General features: G+C 46.0%; 1 protein-coding gene and 2 non-coding genes across 3 annotated transcripts; 1 reads left to right on the forward strand and 2 right to left on the reverse strand.

Moving 5' to 3' along the window:
* The first annotated feature begins 261 nt into the window (after window positions 1-261).
* LOC123087631 (aspartokinase 1, chloroplastic) lies at window positions 262-6,223 on the forward strand. The gene is made up of 13 exons (XM_044509673.1): window positions 262-749; window positions 843-925; window positions 1,020-1,060; window positions 2,731-2,885; window positions 3,645-3,794; window positions 3,873-3,968; window positions 4,220-4,336; window positions 4,606-4,725; window positions 4,808-4,900; window positions 5,078-5,194; window positions 5,323-5,439; window positions 5,571-5,633; window positions 5,721-6,223. Exons 1-13 carry the CDS (start codon window positions 396-398, stop codon window positions 5,886-5,888), a joined length of 1,674 nt encoding a protein of 557 aa, XP_044365608.1. The 5' UTR covers window positions 262-395; the 3' UTR covers window positions 5,889-6,223.
* A 531-nt stretch (window positions 6,224-6,754) lies between these two features.
* On the reverse strand, window positions 6,755-6,828 carry TRNAV-CAC (transfer RNA valine (anticodon CAC)). Its single transcript has one exon. It is a non-coding gene; the product is annotated as a tRNA-Val (tRNA).
* Window positions 6,829-11,783: 4,955 nt separating this feature from the next.
* TRNAV-CAC (transfer RNA valine (anticodon CAC)) lies at window positions 11,784-11,857 on the reverse strand. The gene has a single exon. It is a non-coding gene; the product is annotated as a tRNA-Val (tRNA).
* Between the last annotated feature and the right edge of the window lie 2,510 nt (window positions 11,858-14,367).

A 14,367-nucleotide genomic window follows, 5' to 3' on the forward strand; every position in this document is an offset into this window, starting at 1 on the left:
TCTTTATAATCAAGCAACCAATGAACGTGAGGTCGTAAGCCGTGGACGCACTATCCGTGCCACTTCCACGCGGGCCCGGCCCGGCCCGCCCGAACCGCGGCGTCCACGAGTTTCTGCGTCCGGCCGCGGGGACGAGGAGGCGTAAGCTTTTTTCCATTTGCCCCCCCGCCCACCGGCCGCGGTCATCCCCGCCGTCCGTTCCCCGCGCAGACCACCTCCCCGCCGTCCGTTTCCCCTCCCGGTATATAAACCCTCCCTCCCTCCATCCCATCCCCCGTCCGTCCATCGCCGCCACTCCTCTCCTCGCCGCCACTCTTCTTCTCCGGCGAGGCCAGGAAGAGAAGGGAGGATAAGAGGAGAGGAGGGATCCCAAGCCAAGAGATCCGGAGATCTCCATGGCGACCGCGCTGCGTCTGGCGGCGGTCGCGCGGGACTCTCCGGCGGCCGTCTCCAAGCTCGGGAGGGAGAGGGCCTTGCTGCGCGCGGCCGCTAGGCCGGGTGGGCAATGCTGCGCGCGGAGGGGGCTGGTGCTCCGCTGCCAGAGTGGGGCGGCCACGCTCAAGAAGGGCGAGGCGGCGGATGGGGCCGGGGCAGCGGCGGGGTTCACCGTGGTGATGAAGTTCGGCGGCTCGTCCGTGTCGTCTGCCGCGCGGATGCGGGAGGTGGCCGACCTCATCCTCAGCTTCCCCGAGGAGACGCCCGTCGTCGTCCTCTCCGCCATGGGCAAGACCACCAACAACCTCCTCCTGGTACCACCGCTATTCTCCATTTTCCGCTCGCCCAAATTCGACTTCTTTGTCGTTCCGTGCGTGCTGAATGTGCTTGGCTGCGGGATTGTGCAGGCCGGAGAGAAGGCGGTGAGCTGCGGCGCCCCCAAGGCGTCGGAAATCAACGAGCTCGCCGTCATCAAGGAGCTCCATCTCAGGTGCGTATTGATTTTGTCATCTTGCCGTCCCCTGTTGCTTGCAAGTCTGGTTCCATCTCAGGAGTGTGAGTGTTCCTTGGTTTGCTCTGCTCAGGACCATCGATGAGCTTGGACTAGATAGCTCCATTGTTTCAGGTATGTCACTGTTGCTTTCCCCTTTCAGATGTTGGCTCAAAGTCAATACTTGTTCTGTAAAAACTAATATGGAATTCTCCAAGTCATGCCTTTTTCTTCTTTCCTAGTTAGAGATCCACCCACCGAATGATAAGCAAGTAAACTCGCCTTTCGCCACTTGCAGTGCATCAGTAATTCCATGAAGTAGCTGAATCTTTCTGCTGAATATGTCTCTTCTGCGTGTTTTCAGATTAAGCAAGACTTCTGTTTTGCCTTGCAACTGATTCCCCCCCCCCCCCCCCCCCCCCCCCCCCCCCTTTTCCTTCTGTTTTGGCACACAATCCCTATGTAGTACGTACATCTTTCTGTTTATCTGACCATCTCCCTGTGCTGAAAGCTCTGTAAATATTCCTGTCACTCTGGGATCATGATCTTCGATGAACAACAAGGTTTTGGTTCATAGAATTAACCAATGCCCACCTCACCCATTTTCATAATATGAAGTTAATGCTGGCAATTTAAATTCTTAAGCCAGTGAATATATATTTTGAGTGTCAGCAGAATGTTTCCCATTTTTGAGGTCCTGGTGGCCCAAAATATACAGACCATACCTTATTAAAAGGCCATAGAAGGATCTATTAGTACCGCAGCTGTGTCCGCATTTTTTGCTTATGAAGTGATCAGAATCAATCAACACCAAGTTTTTTATGTACAGTAAGTAAGGGTCCGACCTGCTTAAGCTGCTCTCTTATCCTAATGGGGACAACCTTTTTTCCTTTAGCTGCACAAAACTGTTCTCTTTTTTCTTTTGTGGTGTGCCACCATTTTCGATGGTGGGGTGTAAATGAACATGGATACACCCATTTTCCCTTTAAATTATATATGATGGTGAGAAGCCTGGAGGTCATTGTCATCCATTCACATCCTTTTCACCCTTTTTGTTCTATATTCAATAGGGACAGCTTTTGTATTCTATAGATTAGTGGTTAGACCATAGTTGGTTTAACTTTTCCCCCTCAATTGGATGACACTATTTAATACATTGACCTCAGTGTACAGCTGAACAAATTAGTCTGAAACAATGATGTTCAATCAGTCTCACAATGCATCGCAAATTTCCCTGTCGAACAAGCTCTTGTTAATATATAATTTTTATCTTCTACAATCTACATAAAACATTAAATTAATGTAAACACAGCCTATGTTTGTAAGGCGACGCCTTACCGCCTTAGGGAGGGGGGGCGCTTTGGCGCCTAGGCGGGCGCTTTGGACGCCTAGGCGCCCAAAGCGGTCGATTTTCCAAAGCGGAGGGGCAGCGCTTCGACGCCTAGGCGTCACCTTAGGGACGCTTTAAAAACATAGAACACAGCAAGTGTGGCATGCAGATTTCAATTCACGCACATACCCCTTCATGACTAATGTGGAAGATATAGAACAAGTGAAATGTTCCTGAGTCCCATACTTGATGTGTTCCCCAACACATAAAATTCAGACAATCTGAAGTGTGGTATGCTTGATCCTTACTCATAACACCAGCACAAGCTGTGGTAATTGATTCTTTAGCAATTATCCATTGTTTGTTGCCTTGCATCTTTTGGGCTAATTCAACACTTCACATTCATTTTGTCTTTCACAAAAGTGTCTTCTGTAGTACTATACAAACAACACATTTTAACTGTTCAATCGAACAGGTTTTTTGGACGAATTGGAGCAACTGCTTAAGGGTGTTGCTATGATGAAAGAGCTGACTCTTAGGACACGAGATTACCTTGTATCCTTTGGTGAATGCATGTCTACAAGAATATTTGCTGCATATTTGAATAAACTTGGGAAGAAGGCACGACAGGTAATTCTAGCAAGCAACAATTTAGTAGTTTGGTTACAACTTTGTTTTGCGGCATAAATGTTTGGACCTGTTGAAAGTAATGCAATTAGACAGAATATTTCCAGAAGGGGTTCTTAGTATCTCGCTAACATGGAAAAATGAATAGGTTATAGGAATATCGTTGACAGTCTCGTGAGTCTTTCCTTGTATATATTCTTTTGCTTCTGCTTCTAGTTGACTGGTGAAAGTAATTGCGTCAAGTTGATTAATTGTACTGTGATACGGCAACATTGCTTCCATGAACCACCAAAAGGTCCCAGCCATGCAACGTGTGAACTAGCTGTGCTGTGTCAAGCACATGCAGTATGCTGTTAGTAGATATGATGATAGCCCACAGCTTGGTTGCGAAAAAACCTGTAGTATGCCTGTCCGGTGTCCGCCACTTGGCTATCCAAACTATGGAAAGTAATCAGCTCCCTGGGGGTATATCCAAGTGTGAGGGAGCTGAGAAAGGTGGGAAGTTTGCATCTCATATTAGCAGGGTATGACCGAGAGTTAAATCTGTTCTTCTATACACTACTGCAGTTAAACCTTCTGGCTATGCCCTAGTGCATGTGGATGCCTATATTGCTGACGGAAGTTGCTTTAGCCCACAACTATGTGACATTGGGTTGGAATTTGTAATGAATTTCACAACTACCTGTAATTAGACATGTTCCACAAATAACAATGATATTTCATTCGAACAATGCCTTAACTATTATTTTTTCTTGTTTGCAGTATGATGCTTTTGATCTTGGCTTTATAACCACTGACGATTTCACAAATGCTGATATTCTCGAAGCAACTTATCCTGCTGTTGCAAAGAGGCTACATGGAGATTGGATTGATGACCCTGCTATTCCTATAGTGACTGGTTTCCTTGGGAAGGTCTGTAATGTTATGTTATTCATGCGCAAGAGTATTTAGCTTTGTTTGTGCTTATGATGATGCGCATACAAATAACAGGGGTGGAAATCATGTGCGGTCACAACGTTAGGAAGGGGCGGCAGTGACTTGACCGCTACAACCATTGGCAAAGCCTTGGGGTTAAGAGAAATCCAGGTTTGTTTTCTATTTTAGTGATCTATTTGAATTACCGGGTGAAAGGCTGGGTGGTACTGAAACTCCACGTTCTAAGCTGCATCCAAAAGCTGTGTATTTAGATTTGGTTAATTATGCTTCCGCTGCTAAGTTGTCCAGATGTTTAACCAAATAAACTTGAAAGCGATGGATAATGGGTGGTGGAGTTGTAGTGCATATGCTATATTTTGCTGTGCTGTGGGCTGTAACTCAATTTTTTAAATCTGCAACAGGTTTGGAAGGATGTAGATGGTGTGTTGACGTGTGATCCAAATATTTATGCAAATGCGGTACCAGTACCCTACTTGACTTTTGATGAGGCAGCTGAACTTGCTTATTTTGGTGCACAGGTATTCCTGTTTATTTACTTATTGACTGAATAATGGAAGTTTGCCTGTTGCACCTTATTAACTTAGTAAATGCTGCTATATGGTTATTCTCAATTCCTGGCATTTCAAAATTAGTTAGTTTTGTGGTTCAGGGGGTTGGCTGTGTAAGCAGGGACCTTTACAGCATTGATACTCTTTGTTATATGTGTTTCTTGTGTTACTAGGTGATTTAGCAAGTATTGTTCTACCATTTATATAACACTTGCACAAATACTTCCACCAACTACTAGGTTTTGCATCCCCAATCCATGCGACCAGCTAGGGAAGGTGGTATCCCAGTTCGAGTGAAGAACTCATATAACCGTCATGCACCTGGCACTGTGATCACTAAAACAAGAGATATGCGCAAGGTTTGTTACATGACTGTGTCAGTATATTCTGATTCTTCCATGTGAAATTGCTACTGATCCCTGATTGGACATTATTTTGCAGAGCATATTAACCAGCATTGTCCTGAAATCAAATATTACCATGCTGGATATAGTGAGCACAAGGATGCTCGGACAGTATGGCTTTCTAGCAAAGGTAAATAACGACAGTCTTGTGGCTCTCTTTCCCTATAGCTATACGCTTTCTTTTCTTGTACGCCGTTTTTGACTTTCTATGCAGGTCTTCTCTGCAAAGGTAAACATAGCAACAGTCTTGTGGCTCCTTTTTCCTACAGGTATATCTGTTTTTTTTTACTATATTGTTTTTGCGCAGGTCTTCTCAATATTTGAAGATTTGGGTATCTCTGTTGATTCTGTGGCTACTAGTGAAGTCAGCATATCATTGACACTAGATCCATCAAAACTGTGGAGTCGTGAATTGATCCAGCAGGTAAAAACTTGGGACCTTATTCCACTTTTATGTAAAGTTTTCTGCCAACAATACTGCTTGGCACTGTCCTACCGCTGTGTTTTTTATATATGCTCCTGTTTCATTGTTTTGTTGTGATGATGTGGCAGGAGCTTGATCATGTAGTTGAAGAGCTTGAAAAGATTGCAGTTGTTCATCTCCTACAGCACAGATCAATCATTTCCCTGATAGGGAACGTGCAGAGATCGTCTCTGATTCTTGAGAAGGTACGACTACGCAAACTTTATCTTAACATAATGCACGATGTGGTAATGCGTTACAATGCTCACCAAATATTTTAAGTGCTTCAGTTGATCATTTTGCATCATAGCGTTTATATTCACTGCTTGCATGCCAGGCGTTCAACGTTCTACGCAGAAATGGTGTTAATGTTCAGATGATTTCGCAAGGGGCGTCCAAGGTAATAATAATAATAATGTCCCCTTCGCCAAAATGGGACGAACTTTGTTTTCTACACATGTCGGTTTCTAACTGTGCATATGAGCAGGTGAACATCTCCTTGGTGGTGAATGACAGCGAGGCGAAGCAGTGCGTGCAAGCCCTCCACTCGGCATTCTTCGAGAACGGCTTCTTGTCAGAAGTCGAGGAAGCGGACCTTGCACAGAAGAGGGCTCCAGTCCTAGTAAGCTCGAATGGTGCCATCAACGGAAACTAGTCGACGTCGCTTTTTTCTACTTCCAGCAACGGATGCGCCGTTCTTAGGTTAAGAGGGTGATTCGACCTTGGATTGTGATTCATTGGTGTTGTACGAGCGGTATTATAGCTATCATGGTTGGTGTCGTAAGAGCGAGCGGTGTTATGGTTAGCATGATTCTTGGAGTGCTAGCATATGGCAGCCCAATCAATGTATGTGATTGTGTGAGGCGTGCTACTTGCTGAACTTAACCATTGGAGGTTTGTAGTGCACTCCTTGGGTGTCTTCTACCAAATACTTACTAAATAGTATGTGTGTTGTTCCTCCTATTTATATTAGCGAATAATTCTTGTTTTTGTCTTTGATATCTATGGCATGGTGAGCGTGGGCACTGTTTTTCTGCCTATGGACTTGTAAATCTGACAAGAGAAGTTAGATTCGTTGAGGTATATGTGTGGACTAGACAAGTTAGATTCGTTGAGGTATTACCTGTAAATAAACTGCAAGCTCACTGTTTTTTTTTTTAAAAAAAATTCAAGCTCACTGATTCTTAGATATACAGAAAGGAAAGAAAATGGAGAAGCTGAAAACTGCATAAAAAGGAATTTTGGGGCTTGCTGCACTTTTCTTCTTCTTCCAGATAGCAGATTATAAGTTTGCTGAAAATGTGAAGCAAGATGTGATGGATGTTAAAACATAGAGTATATGGCTACTGGAGACTATACATGCACATAGAAAACCGAAACGATGCGAACTTTACCAAAAATAATGAAAAGGAAATAAGTGCCCGAGCAAAATATGCTGGAAGTTAGGACAAATACATCCATCTATATGTAAAATGTACAAACCAACACAAAAATTGAAAAAAATAATAACAAAAGTTGAAATGTCTGAGCCCAGGTTCGAACTGGGGACCTTTAGTGTGTGAGACTAACGTGATAACCAACTACACCACCCAGACAATTGTGTTCACAGAATCGACATACCAGAATATTAAAGAGACTCCCCAGGTGTTACAGTCTATCTCCGCCTTCTCATTCTTACCAGGTTATTGGCTGCCGTCATGGAGACAGAGCCTGATGCTGATAGGCCCGTATGCCGAAGAGGCCGCCAATGCTGGACCTGTTAGCACGATGTTTCCCTGTTTCAATGCACAGAAATCAACACGCCCGCATTCACTGCTAGGGTGAATATCTCTTCCATATTGCAAAATATTTTATATCAATCCACCATTGGAAGATAGACAATATCAGTCTACCATTGCAAAAGATGATATCAATCTACCATCGAGACAATACAGTATATCAATATATACCATCGCTAACAGAAGTTTGACAAACAACCTTTGCCGATGATGAAAATGACACAGCCCACATGTGATTTTCCTTGCCTCTTCTAGTCCTATGCTCTCCCTTTGTGTAATGGAGCAATGTCAGGAAGAGCTACAGACTACAGTGCTCGACAAATTTTTTTTTTTGCGATGATAAGAGAGTTTTATTCCATATGAGTAGGGTTATCGACAACTTATTTTTGTTGTACTTACCATATTTGTATGCTCAAAATTGCCCCCGACCAATCAACGGCTAGGATTAAATTATCCTCTTAACTCCTCTTATCTCTTAGATGATGCTCAACAGGTTCAATCGAGAGCTATTCAGGAAAAATTCCTGCTAATATCTCATTTTGCATTTTCTACTGAAGTCCGTGGTCCTCTTCCCTTTCTCCCATAAGACATCTTACCATTTTCTACCCAATTACATTCTTTTGTTAGTATCACTTTAATATTATAATTATATAACTCGTTTTATTTATTTTTATTTTGGTTGTAGCCCTCAAGAAGTGGTGAAGTTCAATGTTCCGCCTGACTCATACACGACGTTCATGTCGACTATGCATGCCAAGCTATTGGGCCCACATCCGGAGAAGGTCAAACAACAACCATGCTACTGGTCAAGCTGACCAACGACAACTAGCCTCCACCATGGTGGGCCGAAGAGGAGTTGGTAGGCAAGGGCGGGGCTGCCCCCAAGGTTTCCGTTTGCAACAACAACACGTATGTCTTCGCCTTCACCAACTTTGAAGGGAAGTTGTTCAAGCTGACAGATGGAAGAACCGAAGTCCTCTCATACACCACACCACTAGGATTCAACAAAAATTGCAACACCTTGGTTGGTGGCACCAAAGACCCACCGCAACTGAAGCTCGGTAAGTTTGGCGTGGCGGAGGCGGCGGCGACACTGTGGAACCACAACAAGAAGAAACCATTCAAGGACGACGAGCTGAAGAAGGCATTAGGCAGGTAGAAATTGCTGGTGGGCTAAGGCTAAAACATGAGTGTTTGAGGATGCAAAATGCAAAAAATCTCATCTAAGCCCTTCCCCAAAAAATTTCCTCACATGTATTTTGATGAGGCAGCTGAACTTGCTTATTTTGGTGCACATGTATTCCTCGTAGTTTATTTACTTGTTGACCGAATAGTAGAAGTTTGCATGTTGCACCTTTAACCTAGAAAATGCTATTATATGTTTATTCTCGCATTCTTGTCCTTTCAATATTAGTTTGTTTTGTGGTTTAGGGGGTTCACTGTGTAGGCAGGGACCTTTACAACACTAATAACTTCTTTTCGTTATATGTGTTATTGGAGTTACTTGTGATACTTTTTTTTCAAAAAGGAGGATTATCTTCGGTCTCTGCATGAAAATGATGCATGCAACCATCTTTATTAATTTATTCAGCAGATTCTGACAAAATGAATACAAAGATCAACCCAAAACCACCTTCAAGGCGAACAAAGTCGCCACACCACAAGGAGATTTGTTGAACGCGGAGTTGAAAAAAGGGAGCTCTTTTACATGGCAAAGTATATGGGCTGGGATTAATACATTAAAACATGGTCATATATGGCGTGAGGGAGATGGAACTAATATTGATATCTGGAAAGACAAATGGATCCCAAATATTGCATCACGTGAAGTTATAGCTAGAAGGGGCCAGAATATTTTTAATCAGGTGAGCGACCTTATTGATCCCAACACAAATCACTGGGATGTGGATCTAGTGAGACCGACTTTTTGGCAAGTGGATGTTCAAAGGATTGTTGGTATCCGTTTATCATCTTCTGCCATGCAAGACTTTTCTTGGAACCTAACTCATATGGACACCTCTTTTGTGCGTTCAACATATTATGAGAAGGAGAGGGCCAATATGGCCAAAGATTAAACATAGTCCATCAAGCATTTGGTATCAAACCACATCCAACTTGGGATAAGATCTGGGGTCTCAAAGTGCTCGCCAAGGTAAGAATCTTTCTTTGAAGAACTATGCATGATACTATTCCTTGTCGGGTTGCACTGGCAAACCACCATATCAAAGTGAGCGGGCAATGCCCAGCCTGTGAGATTGGAGCTAAAGACATTAAACATCTCCTGTTCAAGTGTAGTCGAGCAAAGCACATATGACAAGCATTGGGTATTCATGACTTAATTGAGAAAACTTGTCTTGTTCATCATCAAGGACAGTCTGTTCTAGAGGAATTGTTGAACTCAAGCCCTGATCATTCACTGATTTTGGGACAAGCCCCATTGCCAAAGCTTGTTGCAGTTGCATGTTGGTATTTATGATGGGAAAGGAGGGAAATTAGCCATGATATTCAGGTGCAGTCTCCAGAAAGATCTGGGATGGCAATTAAAGTTTTATCCTCAAATTTTAGGCTTGCTGCAGTTCGTAATGCAAGTGTGAGAAAGGAGATATGGGCTCCTGTAACAGGTGATTGTGTTAAGATAAACATTGATGCTTCTTTCGATCCAGACATTCCGAGGGGAACTAATAAAAAGGGGAAGTTCATCGCCGCGTGTAATGCACGTTTGGATATGGTTCAAGATGTTCTTTCGGCTGAAGCTTTGGCCCTCAAGCATGGCTTGTTCTTAGCTGAATCCATGTATTGTAGTAGAGTTGTTGTGAGTTCCGATAATAGTGAATCAATAGATATTATGAAGAATGAGAGGCCTCCTACAGGTATTGCTGTATCAATTTTTCATGGTTGTTTTTCTATGGAGCCGGTGGACCTGAGGTCTACGAGGGAAATGCGGGCGCTGGCGCTGTCATCGTCCCACCGGGTCGACTGATGGTTCGTCGGCGGCGCGTAGGAGGCACAGCTGCGCCTCCGCGACTGCCGCTTCCTGGCGAGTGGCGGCTTGAGTGCGGACGACATCATAGATGGCACACTGCTCCACGATGAAATATGGGTTCATCGTGGCCATGGCTGCCACGGCTCCCTCCCTCGCGCGCTCGCTGTAGATTTGGCCCTCCGCCAGCCGGTGCTGCTCTAGGAGGAACATGTTGTACCACCGTTCTTCCTACGCCTGCCGGAACGCTGACAAAGGCACTGGCACAGGCGGCACCTCCGCCATGGCGGCGTTGAAGTGTGCCTGTGCCCGCTCCATGGTGAAGCCGGCGTGCACAGGAGACGGGGGACCCGGGCGGAGTCGTCGGAGCCCGTCTCCATTGTGGTGTCGTCCTCGTTGTCGGAGACCTCGACGAGCTGGCCGACAAGCCGGCCTCGATCCACCTGGCACAGCGGCTCTGCCATGCGGCGAAAGGGCGGCCACCGCGTGCTTCATCTCCGGCGACATACTATCTCACGGTGCTGTCCCGTTGGCGGTCATGGCAGATGCAGTGCAAGGGAGGAGGATGTAGAGGGGCTTGTATTGTGGTGTCGAGTTAGCCGGGTGTGGCCGCCTTTATATAGCGGATTCCGGTGAGCGCGAGACGTCCAGGTGCGTCAATGTGCGATACTGGAGTGGGTTTCTTGGCCGGCGAGCCTTCTTAATGGCGGCATACGGACGGACTGCGGCATTGAATAGGCGTGATAGATATCTGTCCCATCCCGTCTAGTCACGCGTCCCCGACATTGAATAGGCACGGACACCGGAGACGTGTCGCATGCGACAATGAGTGGGCACGTCCACCCTGAGCCATCTTTAATGTTGAGCGGCGCGCTTTACAGTGGCATGAATGAGGGCAGTTGGCGCTGGGCAGGAACATGCGCGGGCGAGGGAGGAGGGGTTTTGGTGGGCCAGAGCGGCCAGAAGCGGGCGTAGAATCGGTCTGGACTCCCGCAAAGTCCTCCCACGTTTGTCTCCGATTTGCGAGAGAAATCGCGTCCGGACCGCCCTATGGACCGATACAGGACCGCGTTGGATGGTTTCCGTAGTCCGGACTACGCAGTCCAAACGGTTACGCAAGATTTGCGGGTCCACTTTGAAGATGCCCTTCACAGCGTTAGAAGCAAATTTTGACTAATATCCTGGAGAGACATACAACTGACTATATATTCGTTGGAAATGTGAAGCAAAATCTTTTTTTTAGAACACAGTACAGACGTAAGCACTTATATACACGCGCATACACTCACCCCTATGATCGCATACACGCTCACCCTATCCCTATGAGCACCTCTGAAAGGAGCCGGCATATCATTTTGAAATTTACAAAGTCACCGTAGGCACATCGTCGTCGACGGGAACGTCTCCTCCCACTGAATGCGCATCGCCGGAAATCCTGAAATAAATGCGAGCATCAGGATTTGAACCCTGTTGGGCTGGGGATACTACGGTCCCTCTAACCATCCAACTACATGTTGGTTCGCAATGTGAAGCAAAATCTGATGGAAGTTAAAACAGATAGGACTACTGGAGACTATACATACACGTACAAAATGAAATGATAAGGACTTTACAAAAAATAGTGAAAAGGAAATAAATGCCTGAGCCTAGGTTCGAATGTTAGAAACGTGAAGCAAATATGCTAGAAGTTAGAACAAATATATCTATCTATGTGTAAAATTAGAAACCAACACAAAATTTGAAAGAAAAAAAAGAAAAGCCAAAAAGAGAAAAAGGCTAAAAAAAAGTAAAATGTCTGAGCCCAGGTTCGAACTGGGGACCTTTAGTGTGTGAGACTAACGTGATAACCAACTACACCACCCAGACGCTGCTGTCTGATGGCTCGAGGGGAAGCTATATGAGTGTTGTTATACTCTCTTCTGTAGAATACCCAGCGTGAATATGCATGCCGTGCAGTCGTGCTATAACCTCCCTTTTGCTGATTCTCCTTTCACCTCTTTTCTAAGACGTTTTAGGTCACCAGGAATATATACTCCGGCATCTGATCTGGTGAGATGGAGTTCATGGATCTGACGAGGCCATGGCAGCTGATCTGGTGCGCCGGGTTGCGGCTCCCCGTTCGTCCAAGCCATGGTATGGCCCTTTGCCGGCGGTCAGTCTCCATGCGGTTACTCTCGCCGACGTACTAGTATTACTCTCGCCGGACTAAGTTAACTAATCGTACAAGTAATGGTAAGGTGCAGCGTGCGTGTGTGCATGTTCCTGTTGTTGGTGTTAGGACACAGAGGGGGGCTGCTCCCTTGGTTGCTAGCTCGGCGGCGGCGCCATTGCAGGAGTCGGCGATGGTGCCTCACTTCGTCACTCACCGGCTTTGGTTTCCACGTCGGCAATGGCCACAGGGAAGGTTTTAAATTTATTTTTTTGAGAAATGGAAAATTTTGAATTCTCTTGATTCTCTGATCGAGCATGCGGCCCGTCCCGAGATCGTATCACCGTGTGTGGGGTTTTCACCTCGTTGGTGGATATGATGTGCTCATGTCTAGTATACGCCATGCGATATAGCTTTGCCCATGCAGCCTTTTGTATGAGTAGTGGTACCACTTCATCGGCACGGCATTTTTAGTTTTGCTAGGTCGGTATGTACTACATGATTTGTATTATGATCCTTAATTATGATATAAATGGGACACGCGTATTACCAGCCCCGTACCTGACGCCTGTGCAGGAGGTTCGACCAAACAGGGCCCCCAAATCAGGAGGGCCCCCAATTTTTTTAAACTATTACTTAGTGCTGGTTTAGTTGGGTTAATCAGGCCTGGTACTAATCAACGCATTTAAAAATTACACCGAATCTGTGGCAGAATTAACTCTACGCCAGGCCCTGCTCCACACGGCTGAAACTCACGCAAGCCCCCGCTCTCTTCCATGAAAATTAAAGTGAGCACTGTTCAAGGACCTAGAGAGAAGGGAAATCAGGTTACTCTAGCATACATAACTTCCCTTCGTATGTTAGAGGATCTAGCTCCCAACTGGGCATGCCCTGCATCCAGACTACCGAAGCCACATGCGCCGTCGCGCAATGATGTGCTTCCAAAATCAATCACATGTTGTTTCATCACATTTTGTTTCCATGTTCTGTTTTTAGAATAGGTTTTTTATGAAGAACTAATTTAAGATTTTTTTCTCAAGGAATGATAGAAGGACGACACGTTTCTGCTAAAGAACATAGTACTTTTGAATACTTAGATTGCTTCTTGGTAAGATGTAACTCTTTCAAAATTTGTACCACTAACATTATATATATATATATACGCACACACATTATAAAACTACATTTTCCTAATTGCCAATGGTTACGAGGGCCCAATCTTTGGTTTGGCACCGGGCCTCCATTTTCTTGGGTACGGCGCTGCGTATTATTATGCAGAAAAAAAGTCTCTCCGCTTCCGATCCAGTAGTTGGGTTTGCCACTTAGTTTGAGGAAACTTTGAAAGCAAGATTTTCAAAGCCTCATTGAAACGATCAGAAGAAGATTGGGACTGTGGCGCACCAGCTTTCTTTATGAAAGCCGTCATCTAATCCTCTCAGCCATACCAATTTTCCACGTCATAACTGTTGATCCACCACCTTGGGTCTTCAAAGGAATAGATAAATTCGGGAGAAGGGCAACCGTCTTGGGGAAATCATCCGCCTGGACAACCGTCTGATCAGCGCGCTGGTGGTCCTCTGATGCAGCATGCCACGGCAGCAGCCCTACCAGCTTCAATGCAGCGCTGCTTTCCTCGACGAAGCTCCACTGCAACATAGTACGAGTGCGACCATAGCTCGACTGGAGCACCAATGGCGTCCGGCAAAGCTCCATTGCAGCCCCGATGGAGCTCCAACGCCGCACCGACGGCGTCCGGCGAAACTCCATTTCAACCCCGGCTATGCTTCCGGCGGCCTGGCGTTGCTCCATTTTAACACCGGCGTGCTCCCAACAGCTTCAAATCCACATCGCTGGAGTTGACAGCGCCCCCAGTCGGCAATGCTCCGCGGTCACCATCGCAGCCGCCACGCACTTCATTGCAGCTCAGGGAGCCACGCACGCTGCTTAAAACGAAGCTCCGAAGACCATGTGCAGATGCTCCTCGTCGCAAGAGCAGTAGCTCCGACGGCCATGGCAGGCGGTGGTCGCGCGTCGAAGCTTCCATCATTCATGGCAGTACCAAACGTAGCCAAGCGGTGCCATGTGCTGCAGCAGTACTCCATTGCCCCAGGGTGAGAAAGCGAAGGAAGAGAGGGGAGCTCTGGGGACGGAGTAGAGCAAAGCGCGGCGCGGCCATGGCAGTGGCGACAGGAGAGAGAGAGGGATCTGCACGAGGAAGACAACGCGA

This window comes from Triticum aestivum, chromosome 4A, assembly GCF_018294505.1.
Source record: "Triticum aestivum cultivar Chinese Spring chromosome 4A, IWGSC CS RefSeq v2.1, whole genome shotgun sequence".
Classification (NCBI taxonomy): domain Eukaryota; kingdom Viridiplantae; phylum Streptophyta; class Magnoliopsida; order Poales; family Poaceae; genus Triticum; species Triticum aestivum.

What these genes read in the sequence shown, in the direction of transcription:
- LOC123087631 (XM_044509673.1), top strand. Translation starts at nt 396, where the DNA reads ATGGCGACCGCGCTGCGTCTGGCGGCGGTCGCGCGGGACTCTCCGGCG. An exon ending in ATCAAGGAGCTCCATCTCAG is followed by an intron (nt 926 to 1,019) that starts GTGCGTATTGAT and finishes TGCTCTGCTCAG; the next exon opens with GACCATCGATGAGCTTGGAC. An exon ending in AGTATGGCTTTCTAGCAAAG is followed by an intron (nt 4,901 to 5,077) that starts GTAAATAACGAC and finishes GTTTTTGCGCAG; the next exon opens with GTCTTCTCAATATTTGAAGA.